Consider the following 15,132-nt stretch of genomic DNA (forward strand, 5'->3'; position numbering starts at 1 on the left):
TATATATATATATATATATATATATATATATATATATATATATATGTGTGTGTGTGTGTGTGTATATATATATGTGTGTGTATATATATATATATATATATATATACACACACACACACACACACACACACACACACACAATGGAATATTATGCAGCCATCAAAAGGAATGAGATCTTGCCATTGCAATGACGTGGATGGAACTGGAGGGTATTATGCTGAGCGAAATAAGTCAATCAGAGAAAGGCATGTATCATATGACCTCACTGATATGAGGAATTCTTAATCTTAGGAAACAAACTGAGGGTTGCTGGAGTGGTGGGGGGTGGGAGGGATGGGGTGGCTGGGTGATAGACATTGGGGAGGGTGTGTGCTATGCTGAGCGCTGTGAATTGTGTAAGACTTTTGAATCACAGACCTGTACCTCTGAAACAAATAATACATTATATGTTAAAAAAAAAAAAAAAGAAGAAGATAGCAGAAAGAGAAAAATGAAGGGGGAGACGAACCATGAGAGACGATGGACTCTGAGAAACAAACTGAGGGTTCTAGAGGGGAGAGGGGTGGGCGGATGGGTTGGCCTGGTGATGGGCAAATACTGCATGGAGCACTGGGTATTATATGCAAACAATGAATCATGGAACACTACAACAAAAACTAATGATGTAATGTATGGTGATTAACATAACATAATAAAAATAAATTAATTAATTAAAAAAAAACAGAAAAGATTGATAGAAAATATCTATCTTAAAAAAATACCAGTCTTCAATGTCTGGTGAGAGACAGCACAAAATATAGGCAATTATATTTTTTGTCAAATAAGTACTACTAAACAGGTGTTCAAATAATATAGGAATGCATGGGAGAGTTCATCATTCTACAAATACCTTGATGTTTCCATCAATCATAGGGATTCTTTTATTTTTAAGATTTTATTTATTTATCTGACAGAGAGAGACACAGAGAGAGAAAGAACACAAGCAGGGGGAGTGGGAGAGGGAGAAGCAGACTTCCCGCTGAGCAGGAAGCCCGATGCGGGGCTCGATCCCAGGACCCTGGCATCATGACCTGAGCCGAAGGCAGACACTTAACGACTGAGCCACCCAGGTGCCCCAATCATAGGGATTCTTTAATTCGAAGAGATTTGAGAATATTCATGAATGTTTATAATAGATACCTCTAAAAAACAGAGAAGGAAAATAGGCTCCTTCACATTTTACAACATGTTTTCTTAGAATTTTACTCCTAAAACTTCTCAGTGAAGTTTGCATTGCCAATGTTCATTTTACAGACAACTACAGTTTAGAAATACAAACAGCCCTGTCCTGTCTCAGACATGGGAGTCAAGTTTCCAGACTCCTAGTTCAGAGATCTTTCTTTTCAATCTGTAGGATAAAATTACTGTTTGAATTCCATGTGACATCTTCAAAAAACACTATTATTCAAATATTTACTAAATTAATATTAACAGTGGCTATGCATTAATCCAACCTAACTTTATTTTCAGTTTGATAGTGTCAAACAACTCTGATGGTTGGCTTTACATTCTAAATCAGACAATGTATTTCACCTCAAACATAAATAAAAATTAATCAAATTATCCTGTATTTTTGAATATGTATTAATTCTTAATATTCTACATATTACAGAAGATTTTAAAAAGGCAACATTTGTTGTAAAAGACACTCAAATATAACCATGAAAAAGTGTATCACTTCCTTTAAAAATAAGCAGATAATCACATGTTATGAGTAGGTAAATTTTAGGAAATCTTTAAAATCATAAATTCCATACAACATCATGTATTTTTATAGGCCCTCTGCCCTATTCTCACCCCCAACTTTTTCATACACGAGCTATTAAATCAGTGCTTGTTATTGTTTTTCTTCTTTGCACCTGGAATTATTACACCAGAACACCGAACACTAAAAACAACCTTACGAAGCAGGTGCTAGTTTGCTTGTGTTTTCTATGAGGGTACTTGACTTCAATAAAATTAGTAACCTGCACCATGTTATCTGGCTACTAAGTAGAAATATGTTAGATTTCAAACCTTTTCATTTTTCTACTAGCCTATCTCCCCTGGAAGGGGAAAAATGGTAAATTAATATTGAATCATTTATAGTGTTATTAAGTAATTTATGCTACCATCTACACTACAGAATAAATTCAAATGAAGTGTATTTCATTTATCTGAAAACAGAATTTTTCCATGGGGTAGCAGGTGCAGTTGGACGTTGCTTAAGAGCTACTTGCACAACAACGGTGATGCACTTGCAGTCTTTCCCCGTGATCTGATAAATTGCATTTACATTGCGCGGCGAAGAGTACAATGGTATGGTACCGCACTGGTGAACTGAAACATTTCAGTCATCTTATCAGTCTGTCCCAATTTATCCAAATAATAGCAATTGTGTGTTCGGTGTATAAAGAAAGATTGTCAAACCAGATGTAAATGCTATAATACGATTTCTTGACTTGATAAATTGTCTGCACAAGCGACCAGATATTATGACTCACTAAGGAGCAATAAACAGCAGAAAAATGAAATAACAACACTCAGTCGAGGGGAGTGGTTTCTCTGGGGATTTTTATTTATTTATTTAGTATTAAAACCCACAGATTCTTGCCTAACACATGAAGTCTGAAAACAATGAACTTTCCTGAGTCTTTTTTTAAATTTATTTAATAAACCAGTGACTGATGCGAGCACATCTTCCAAAAGGTAAATAGATACTATGAAACACAGAAGGATCCACTCACAGGTGGTATCAATCAGTATAGCTTAATTCATCGAACACCTAACCTGCCCCTCTTTCCTTCCCACCTTGGGCTTCTACCCACATATTCAGGGTCTCACAGGCCAGAGAGAGAGAATGCCCCCACCACCCCTCAAAGCTCTGTCCACCTCTGCCAGTGATCAGCTGCTCCTCTTCAGCCTCACAGGCCATGGGTATTACACCCTAAAGGGGAGGACTCAGGGCTACTGGAGCAAGGAATTCTGAGCATGGTGGGGGATGGAGGTACAGGCCCCTATTGAGTGGGAACCCTGGGCTCTTTGGAACTCATGCCTTGCAGAAAGAGGCAGAGCCGGAGAAGAGACATAACTCAATTCTCTCAAGTGCAGAACCCAAAGCAAGTATCCTGACTGCCTCGATCAAAGAGCGGTAGTACTAAGGGACAGATCAAGGTTTTGTGAGGCCTGGAGTTTACAAAACCTGGAGGGGTCTATTTGGAAACTAATAAATAAGAAGAAGAAGGGGAAAAAAAAAATCCCAGGATCCCTTCTAGGGCCTTGTGAAGGGCCCCAGTGCAGGTAAGCTTCCTCAGCTGCACAGCCAATGTCCTCCTGCCACCGAAGGAGAGGCGGAGAAGGGTACTCTGTAGGCCAGAAGAGTTTTAAGGAGATTTTGCTTGGTTCCAGGGCCTAGTGATAGACACACAAGTGGTCTCTTCAGGGTCACTCTCTGGCTGTTCCCTTACCAAGGATGGATGGGTGTCTTCTGCCTCTACTTCCTAGGTTTCCTGATGCTCCAGATAAGTCACAAAAACCTGAGCTCCCTGACCAACTCTGGGAGTTCAAGAAGGTGCTGCTTTCCCAGTGGGCCCGGCCATGTTCGACCTCCAGCTGATCTGGTCAGATATCAGATTCCAGTCCACAGTTGGCTTCAGTTTTCCTCAGGCATAAATCAGCCAACTGTCCTTTGTGTCTCCAACTGCAGAGAACACATGCCAAACTCTCCAAACAATTCTTTTGAAGACCCTTCATTAGGCTATGGGGGAGACTCACATTCAGGCAACAGCTCTCTCCCTCAGAAATCTCTTCACTTATCTCTTCTAATAGCTGTTTCTACCTGGAACTGGCCAAAATCACAAACTGGTGCCAATTCTTTTAGAAAACTGCATGGGAAGAGGGCTGTTTTATATTCATAGTGGTATCCTGATATTTATCATGCCTCAGTTACAGTTCTTTTTTCCAATTAAAAATTGTTTATTAAAAGTCACAACTTATTAAAAGACAAACCGAAAGAATGATTTGCACTGCATATAGCAATTTCCCACAAACCAAAAGAATGATTTGCAATGCATATAGCAATTCAACTTTGGAAATCATACTATACAAGAACTTCTCTAAATAAAGACAAGAGAAATACAAATCCCCCAATAGAGAAATGGATAAAAGACAGGCAATTTATGGAACATGAAACACAAATGCCCAATAGACCCTTGCAAAGATGCTCAACTTTGCAAGGGTCAATGTAAATCGCAAGGGTCAATGTAAATAAGTCAAAAAGTCAATGAGGAAATAAGTCAATGTAAATCAAAACCATGAGATGCCATTCACACTCATAAGCCTTGGAAGGCTTTATACTTTTGCCTATCTAAGTGGGCAAGGGTGTATATGACGGGGCGCCTAGAGGATGATTTAGCACTAAGTGAAAGATGTATATGCCTTACAACTCTGCCATCCTACTTCCAGAGAAAGTTCATACCAACTCCAAGAGCCCATGAATGGTCATAGCAGGACTGCTTATAAAGCAAACATTGTAAGCCATTGTAAGCTAGAAAGATAGATAGATAGATAGATAGATAGATAGATAGATAGATAGATATGTGTGTGTATAACTTGTATGTATATAAAAGATTGGATACATTTTGATATATTTATATCATAGAATATTATACACCAACAAAAATAACTAAACTAGCCCTGTAAGTTAAACATTATCAGCACACTGCTGAGTAGAGGCTTTGCCTTCTGGATCCCTAAGGCCTATGGTGGGGAGGAGGGAGATGGACTGAATGGTCCCAGCATGAGAACCAGGACCTCTGTAGGAATGATCCAGGGAGGTAGATTTGAGCTAAAAATGAAGAAGAGTATTCTAACAGGCCAGGGTGGCCATGACAAAAAAAGCTGCCCTCTAAGGGAATGAGCTACCTGTCATTGGAGGTGTGCAAGCAGGGGTTGGGCAACATCTTCATGGGCTGTGAACCAAGCATTGGATATGAGTAGTATAAGGGTGGGGCTGGATAAAGATGGTCATTATGATCCCCCTATACACACCCAGAGGTCCTGTAGTTTTGTGATTCAGTGAATTTGCAAAGTGTAGTCAAAAGAGAACAGAGCTGGAAGCGCCTGGGTGGCGCAATCAGTTAAGCATCTGACTCTTGATTTTGGCTCAGGTCGTGATCTCAGGGTGGCGAAATCAAGCCCCATGAGGGGCTCTGCACTCATCGTACAGTCTGCTTCAGACTCTCTCTCCTTCTGATCCTCCCCCCTCCCAACCCTCTCTCTCTCAGATAAATAAATAAATCTTAAAAAGAGAGAACAAAGCTAAATGAATATTCAAATTGTGCCACATCCATCCCATGCCAACACTGCTCCCTAATGAAAGGGCATGACCACGGCACAGGCAACGATGGGAATGAATCTCAAAAACATGCTAAAAAACAGAGGCCTGACACAAAAGACCACAAACTATGGGATTCCATTTATACCATGCCTCAGTTTCTGATTTTTTTTTTCTAAATTGGAGAGATTTAAGAAACCAAGATGGTAAATGAAAACTAGAGACCAACTGCAGGAGGGAAAATTATTATTAAGGAATCATACTATTTACATAAGGATGTAAGTGGCACTTCTTCATATTTATGTGCATTTTTAGGGAGAATCAGCTAAAAGGATTCAGAAAAGAATTTTGTGCAAAGCACATTTATATATATATGTTTCACATTTGTATAGTGCTACTGATAGCACTCAACAGAAATTACAAGAATATCAAAACTCCTCCTTGACTAAACTATTACTAATTCAAAATAACATGGTAAGATTGTCACAATATTACATTACTTTATCGTAATGACAATTGGCAGTACAGATATTTCTTCTTTATCCTTACTGTGAGTGCTTAATAATATGCTGTAAGTTTTAGTTTAATAACTTTACTGAATTTGCCTAGGTTCCAGGATAATTATTGGCTCAGTTCTCTTTTCATATTTCACCATTCTAATGCCAGCACTCTAGTCCAAGCTACTGTCAGCCCTCACTACGGGCCTCACTAATAGACTCTCAACCTGTCCTTGATTAGTGTTGTGCTAGTAAATGGTTAGCCAGCTCTCTGGGGAAGGGAAAAGCCCTGATCTCTAGGCTTTGCCAATTACTAGGGTATAAATACACCTGCTGCAGCTGATTTCAACTTTCCAATGTGAGATCACCGAGTCTGGAGCTGGGAAAAAAAGTAACAAACTTGCCTCCCAAGCCGGCTCTATCACACCACTGTCCGCACATGTCACCTGGGCTCTGCTTTAAAAGACATGTTTTTAGCTTGTTTTTATTCCCCCCAGTCTTCTTTCAAGTTTTCCCTGCTCCCAGACATCAGAGAGTGTTTGAACAAGCTTTTCCCTCTGCTGATAAAGTCCTCCTTTGCTTTCTCACTTACTGAACTAATATCCTGCAGATCTTAGCTTGTGTCACCTCCTTAGGGAAGTTTTCCCTGACCTTCTTGGCTAAGTTAAAGCTCCTTACTATAAGCCCTCATTACATGATATACCTCTACATTACAGCCATTGTCACATCCACAATCTTGTATTTCTTGTTGTAATTAATCAATTAGCATGTCTCCCTGACTACACTCTAAAGTTTCCCTGAAAGACAACACCTGTTTTTTACTTAAAACCCCCAGCCGGGAGCACATTGTGAAGATCAAAGCAAATACTCAAGAATTACCTATATCTGATGGATTAAATTAATGAATAAATGTCTACCTGAAAGCATAAATAAATATATCCCCCTGAAATTTGTAAAAGAAAGTCGGGGATTAGTCAATACTCGGATTCTTTGATGCGTCTCTAGTACAACTACAGTTTGTGTAATAACTTTATAGATGACATTAGAGAGTACTTAATTTTTTCCAAATTTAACATATATACATTATTCATTCACATAAAACTAAATAAAAAGCTGATAGAACTTTAAATTTGTGTCAAGTACGCTCTAAGAATAAAATAGGTTTTAGCCATTCTTAAAAAATAAGACATTCTGTACTAAATGATAGCAACCGTGCCCTTTCAGAAGTAGCTCAAAGAACCTTCTTCACGTCAACGACATGAAGCGTTATTACGAGGAGGCCTTGAAACTTTGAGTGAATGACAAGATGTTTACATAATGCCTCATTTTCACAAATTGAAACAATAAATCAAGTATCTTAGGAAGTTTAGATTTCTCTATATAAAATAAAACAAAAACACGGAAGTGAACAAAAAATAATAGAATTATTTCTCTCTTCCTCTTACCTCTTTATTTCTAAATTTACAATGGCCATAAAATCCCCTCACTTCAGATATTGAGCCATAGTATGTACAAAGTACATGAATTTCAATAAACACATTTCTAATGAAAGCACAAAATGAAATGCATAACCTATCATGGAAGCAGTACTCTTTTATTCTCTTGAGAGTTTGAATTTTATATACAGCTCATTAAGTACTCATTTGTACGTTAACTGTGATTTGAGAAATATATAGGTTTGAGTAACATGCTTAGTGGCTAGATATGTGGATATATCTTTAATATTACCATTTTATTTATAAAGCTTCACACTTAAAGCTTCGATCTCAACATTCTATGCTTATGATCAAATTATTTGAAAATTGTACAGACTCTTTTTGGATCATATAGATTTTTCTATTTTTCTAGCAAAGTTATTCTTTCCATGGTATTTAGCTACCTACCAGACTAAACTAAAAAACAAAATCCACACCTTTATTTTCCAAATTAAGATGAACTTTAGATATATCAATAAGAGAAAAAATCTGATTCTTTCCCACCACAGAGCTCAGAATGTAGCTTTCCTTCCTAAAAGATTAGATATTTTCTCCCTATCACTTGCTCTGCTGACAAATTTATACTTATCCCTAAATAGAAATTCCTAATTCTTATTTTTTCCTTGATTAATGTAACTAAAAACTGATAAATACATAACAATTTTTAAAATAGAAATATTTCGGTCATAAAATGTTTCTTATATTCTAAAGTGACATATCAATACAATGGTGTAATTATGACCAATATTTTGGCTTTATTTTCATATGTTTATACTGATAAATCAATAAGCCTGACCTAACTTTAGACAATCATATGTCTAACCAAAATCTCTATCTTACATTGATAAATAGCATCTGCTGCTTTTATACCGAGTTTTATCTTTTCAGGTATGTTTTACCTCTTCACCTGGATTAATAACATCCTCAAAAACCCATTGTCATCTATATTATGTCTCCTGTACAATCTTATGTATTTTGAAGCCCATATACTGAGATTATCACAGTTCTTCTTAGCAAGAGATTTGCTGAGTTCTGAATTACATGACTCTACTGAGTCCCATGTTTCAAAGATGCAATGGTTTATGAATTTATCATATGAAGCCTGTATAATTAGAGGGGAAAATTTACTTAAAGAAATAATTCCATCCTGAATTTAAAGAAAATACTAGGTATCTAAAGACAATGTCTCAACTTACAACATTCTAGTATCTCAGTATTATACTGGTGGATTATTATATTTCCTAATGGGAAATCCAAAAACACAAAACTAATACCATACAAACCTTTGGTAACTTCACTTATAAAAATATAATATGGTTATTTCCCGAATATATTTGTTGTAAAAAAGTATAAACTTTTTTTTTTATGTTCAGTTAGCCACTGTATAGTACATCATTAGTTTTTGATGTAGTGTTCAATGATTCATTAGTTACGTATAACACCCAGTGCACATCACAACACATGCCCTCCTTAATTCCCATCACCCTGTTACTCCCTCTCCCCCAGGGTCCATAGTCTCTCATGGTTCATATCCCTCTCTGATTTCTCCCCCTTCAGATTTCCCTCCTTTCCCCTGTACTCCTCCGTGTTATTGCTTATGTTCCATGTATGAGTGAAACCATATGATAATTGTCTTTCTCTGCTTGACTTACTTCACTTAGCATAAACCCCTCCAATTCCATCCATGTCAGTGCAAATGGTGGGTATTCATCCTTTCTGATGGCTGAGTAATATTCCATTGTATATACAGACCACATCTTCTTTATCCATTCGTCTGTTGAAGGGCATCTCGGCTCCTTCCACAGTTTATAAACTTTTTTTTTTTATGTTATGTTAATCACCATACATTACATCATTAGTTTTTGATGTAGTGTTCCATGATTCATTGTATAAACTTCTTTTATATTATTTCCTTTCTATTGTGTTTCAGGCATTTCACTATAAGGTAGATAAAGTAACTTCCACGTTGAAAAGCAACAAAGTGTGGTCAAGGTCAAAAAAGTTTCAAAAACAAACCTGCCCAAGGCCTGAATTCCTAACCACCAAGTTATACCACCTCTCAATAGCACAGCTAGATCAGATAATATGAAATAAAGTGAAAAACATTTGAAACAAGAAAGATATGCATAATTATACTTTAATGTGATATTTCAATGTCAATGGTTTGAATATAATAAAGAACTCTGACTTTTAAAACTAATGCTGATAATATTACTACCTATACTGACCACCTGTTGTTTTGACTTCTTAGCATCTACTCCTGCCTTCTTTTATCAACATCAGCCATATTCAAGTATGGAATCACTCTTCCCCTTCTCACTTTCACTCTGCTCCACAGTTTGTCCTATAACCTGCTCTAGTCAATCATATCATCGAATACTCCCAGACACAACAATTGCTTCACCATAGTCATGTCAAATAAGCTAAGCTAGTCAAAAGCAGTGACATTCAGATCTCAGTTTTTGTTTTGTTTTGATTTTGATTAAATCCACTGGATTTATTGAAAAGGTAAAAATCTGTCCCAGTAGCTGCAGAAGGTAGTAACATCACCTTTAGAGGACCCTCCTTGAAAATGAAAACTACAGAGAGGAAAGCAGAGCAAAGACAGGCAGATAGAAAGAATGAGCCTCCATGACACCATTTGAGTACTAGACCCAGCCATACTTAAGGAAATTTCTATCTCTATACTTTTTAATTAATATGTACCAATAAGAACCACTACCCTTGGTTTTTCTGAAACCAATTTACATTGCGGCTTCTCTAATTAGCAAATGAAAGTTTTGAATTAATCACTATGCCTCTGTATTTATATTGTGTTCTTGCAATATATTCACATCTATCAATTAATTCTCAAAAGAGCAGGGTGAGAAATGAAGAGCATATGTAATCTCCATTTGATACAATGGCCACTATTTGAATAGCTTCATTAAGATCACAGTTAATGTTAGAAAAAATTTAAAAATATTAGATGTATTTGCCTTCCTGGTCAGCTGAAATGGTAAGAATATAATAGAGACATTAATCAAGTAATCAATAAGTAATTGAATGTGAAATGTGAAAGAGAAAACATATTGAGATTTTAAGAAAAGAAAAACAATGGTAGCTTTACATAAATATAGAAGTCAGAAAGAATCAATGTTTAAGGGGGCTACAGGAGTCATTAATTTGGTTTTAGGCATACCTAGCATAAGATTCTGGTAGGATATCTAGTTAGACAAGTCAGGTCAGCAACTTTAAATATTAGACTTGCATTCAGAAAAGCCTTCAGAAGAAGAATATATATCTGTAAGTCACTGGGAATGTTGATAGTTGAAGTTATGGAAGATACAACATAACTAATACTTCTATGGATTTTTAGATTTCAGGTCCTTTACTAATACCACTTCACTTAATATAATGACTGTAAAAGGATGGTGATATCACTCCAATTAACGTCCCCAATTCCTATATATATATATATATATATATATATATCAGAATTAGGATTTTAACCAAGGTCTCTCTGACTCAGAAAAACAAAAACAACAAAACTTCCATGAATGAATGAATGAATGAATGAATGATGTTAAGGGAGAATGTTTAATAAGAAAGTAGATTCATAGAATTCAGAGAATACAGAGGAGTATCAGAGTATATGTAGGGTAACAGAAAAGGAAAAAAAAAAAAAAAAAAAAAAAAAAAAAAAAAAATGAAGGGTAAAAAAAAAAAAAAAAAAAAAAAAAAAAAGGCCAGTCAGTTAATAGTCTGCTTTAATATACATCTCAGAATAAAGAACAATGAGTATTTATGAACTACGGACTGAAAAAAGGTATTTTGTGCAAGCAAATAACACTGTTCCCAGTTTTAAGCAGAATCACTAAAAGATAATTAAAAGAATTTAAGATCCTATTTATAAATATATAGATAACTTATGTAAACTCATACATGTATTGTAGAAAATGCATTTGAGTTTTCTAATATAATTCAATTGGCATATATGAGATGTAATTTTCCTCCTATTAGACAAAAAAATTGGAACCTAAAAATTAGACTTTACTAAGAGCAGCTAAATTGTTTTCACTTTTAAACTGTATTAAAACTGAATTACAATCATTACTTTCTGAATTGGTTAGTATCTCTTTTCTCTATAATGAGAATATTAATACTTACTATCTTCATGCTATCAAATATATACATTGCTCCACTTGAATTCAACATTATTGAATATAACATTAAGGGATTTTCTAATTGATTTCACAAAGAGTATCAGGCACTATCATGTTCCAGGAAACTCTGTCCTTGGGAGCTTATCCAGTAGAATTACATCGGAAACAAACAAGTATGATACAGTGTAAACCAATGGGGAAAAATAGAAGGTCCTTCAAGGTAACTACCACCTGGCTCAGATGGTGGTCAGCCAGCAATCACTGGCAACACCATACATCATTTAGTCTCCATTCTGAGACCTTAAAGTGGGAATGGCACTAGTTCACCGGAAAATATCAGTAAACTTTCCCTTTGCATTTATATAATGCACACCTAGAAATATCCTAATTCATTTGATATTTCAGGTTCATGTAGTTTACACTTGTTACCATTAATTTCCTTGTAAGAAAAAAATCTATTATTTATTCAATATAAGATCAAATCTAAATTTAAGTGAAACGATCTGTTTAAATAGCAAAAATATAGAAATATTAAATACTGTAAAGTCTTAATTTAGAGTAATTTATTTAAAATAGTTACAAATAAAAAAGTTACAAATAGCAACTTTCATTCCTTAGAAAATGCAAGCCAACTTTAAGCTAATAAGTTTATATTAAAAACTGATCCCATTTTAGACAACTAAACCCTATGACTATAAAATAAGCCATCCAAGAACAGTGCACCCATAATCACAGTGTTAAAGAAATAAAGTGCTGCATGTCCCTAAGGTAAGGTAACAGAATGAAACTTGAATGGTATATAGTTCAAACACATGAAGGTAGAAGATGCAGAAGTTATTCGTTGAGATAGTAAAGGACAGATTGATATTTAAAATACTGTACAAAATTACTTCTGTCCTTTCAATATACTAGTATTCACACATTCATTATAAATCATAATTTCTGAGCAATCTAATTCTGATCAGTTATCTAATTAGTTTTACAGAGTTCTGAAAAATCAAAAAAATAACTTACTGTTTGGAAGGTTCAGGAAATTTTAGTTCTTCTCTTTTCTTCATTTCTATCGTTGGTAGAACCACAGCAGCACATGAGACTACGGAGTGGTAAGAATCCTCCCGACAAACTGCTTTATTAAAAAAATTAATTGTAAATGTCAAAATTATTTATTGACTATTCTCACTTTCCATTTTTCCCTTCCTTTATTTTCAAACAAAAGAGATAATTTAACTAAAACATTAATTATCATTAAATTACCCTTAATTATCATTTTCCACTCTGTCTTTCCACTTGCTTGCTGAATGACCCTAGGCAATTTTTCTTTTTTTAAGTCACACAGTGGAAAAGGTGTTGCCAATACTTTATAGTCCTTCATTTAAAAAAGCTCTGCACTGAAGAATAAGAAGTGCATAAATGATATATAGCTAAATGAATCTTTGTAAAATGAACACACCTGTTTAATCAGCATTGTGATCAATAAACATTACCAGCACCCTAAAATTCTCTGTGGTACCCCTTCCCAATCACTGTTGTAGCCTCCAAACTTAATCATTATTATTACTTAAACAACCATAGATTGGGTTGGTCTATTTCTGACCTTTGTATAAAGGAAATCAAGCTCTTATGTGTGTGCACTATTTTATATGTGGCTTATTTCATTCAACACACATTTGTAAGACTCATTCATGTGCCACAGCACTTTGTCCATTCTCAGAGCTGTGTAGCAGTCCATTGAAGAACAGACCACAACACATTTATACATGTTATTGGTGATGCAGTCCATTGCAGGAATAGACCACAACACATTTATACATGTTATTGGTGATGCAGTCCATTGAAGGAATAGACCACAATATATTTATACATTCTATTGGTGATGGACACTTAGACTACTCTAGTCTGAGGCTATTTTGAAATGTCTGTAAACAGGGCGCCTGGGTGGCTCAGTTGGTTAAGCGACTGCCTTCGGCTCAGGTCATGATCCTGGAGTCCCAGGATCGAGTCCCGCATCGGCTCCTTGCTCAGCAGGGAGTCTGCTTCTCCCTCTGACCCTCCCCCCTCTCATGCTCTCTATCTCATTCTCTCTCAAATAAATAAATAAAATCTTTAAAAAAAGAAATGTCTGTAAACATACATGTACTTTTTTTTCTTTTGGTGCACAAATAAATTTGTACTGAAAAATACCTAGGAACTGTTCTTAGGATATGTCCATATGTTTCACCTTCAGCTTTAGTAGCTATTGCTAAACAGTTTTCTGAACTGATTGCGCTAATTTGCATTCCCCAAGACAGAAGAAGAGCTTCAGTTGTTCCACGTCTGTATCAACACTTAGTTTGGCCAATTAACAAATTTAAAAATTTTAATATTATATGAATTTTTTATGGCTGCATGACAAATTAACACAAACGTAGCAGGATAAACAGCACCCAAATTATTATCTCATAGTTCTGTAGGTAAGAAGTCTAGTGAGCTCAATTGAGTTCTCTGATTAAGGTCCCACTAGGGCAATGTCAGGTTCGCAGCTAGGCCACACTCTTATCTAGAGTCTCTTGAGTGCCACATGATTGCTTTAAATCATGTGGCACTCAAGAGGGGAAGAACCCTCTTTTGAGCTCACTAAGGTTGCTAGCAAAATTCAGTTTCTTGGAGCAGTAGGAATCAGGTCTCCTTTTCCTTGCTGGCTATTGGCCAGTGACCACTCTGAGCTACTAGAAGCTCCTCCAGGTCAGTGGCCAATGGCCTGTCTATCAAGCAATGAAGAATATCCTTCACATTGAAACACTCTCATGCTTCAAATTTCTCTCATACTCTGATTTCTTATGCTGCTAACAACTGTGGGGGGGGTGGAATTCTCTGCTTTTAAAGGGCTCATGAGATTAGGTTAGGCCCATATAGATGATCTCCTTTTTTTTTAAAGATTTTATTTATTTATTTGACAGAGAGAGAGATAGCGAGAGCAGGAACACAAGCAGGGGGAGTGGGAGAGGGAGAAGCAGGCCCCCCGCAGAGCAGGGAGCCCGATGTGGGACTCGATCCCAGGACCCTGGGATCATGACCTGAGCCGAAGGCAGACGCTTAACGGCTGAGCCACCCAGGCGCCCCTAGATGATCTCCTTTTTGATTAGCTCAGGGCCAATTGGTTAGTAATCTTAACTACATCTACAAAGTCCCTTCTGCCATAGAACATAACTTAATTACAGTAGTGGTGTCCCATCTTTCCAGGGGAAGAAATTATACAAGGGTTAGATTCGTGTGTCAGCTTAGCCTACCACAGCTATTCCTGTAAGTGTATAGTAGTATCACATTGTGGCTTTAATTTATATTTTACCGATAACTAATAAAATAACTGTAAATTCTTGTTTTACATGATTCTGATAAGCACAAATTTTAGCTATATGGTTTAGTTTAATAATACAAGGAACTCCCAAAAATATGATTCACATTTCAGTTCACATGGTATATCTACTATGTGTGACTGTATAAATTACAAACTTCTCTAGTAGCCCTTCAATCCACAAATCACTACACAAATAAGAAACGTGGATCATGATTAGTGACATAGACAAATTCCTTCTTTCAAAGTCTATCAGTGACAGGTCACCATGCGTGGACTACTCAAATTAAGCACAGACCTCAAAGTATGTAGGCACATTGCTTCCTGGTCT

At 36.1% G+C, this 15,132-nt stretch overlaps 1 protein-coding gene across 1 annotated transcript in view; it reads right to left on the reverse strand.

The window, feature by feature from the left end:
• CCSER1 (coiled-coil serine rich protein 1) overlaps positions 1-15,132 on the reverse strand; it is a 1,330,597-nt gene that overhangs the window by 1,032,899 nt on the left and 282,566 nt on the right. The window contains exon 5 of the mRNA XM_021702315.1: positions 12,485-12,593. Within this exon, the coding sequence (XP_021557990.1) occupies positions 12,485-12,593 (109 nt within the window). The remainder of the gene's footprint in view (positions 1-12,484; positions 12,594-15,132) is intronic.

Source organism: Neomonachus schauinslandi, chromosome 2, assembly GCF_002201575.2.
Source record: "Neomonachus schauinslandi chromosome 2, ASM220157v2, whole genome shotgun sequence".
Lineage (NCBI taxonomy): Eukaryota > Metazoa > Chordata > Mammalia > Carnivora > Phocidae > Neomonachus > Neomonachus schauinslandi.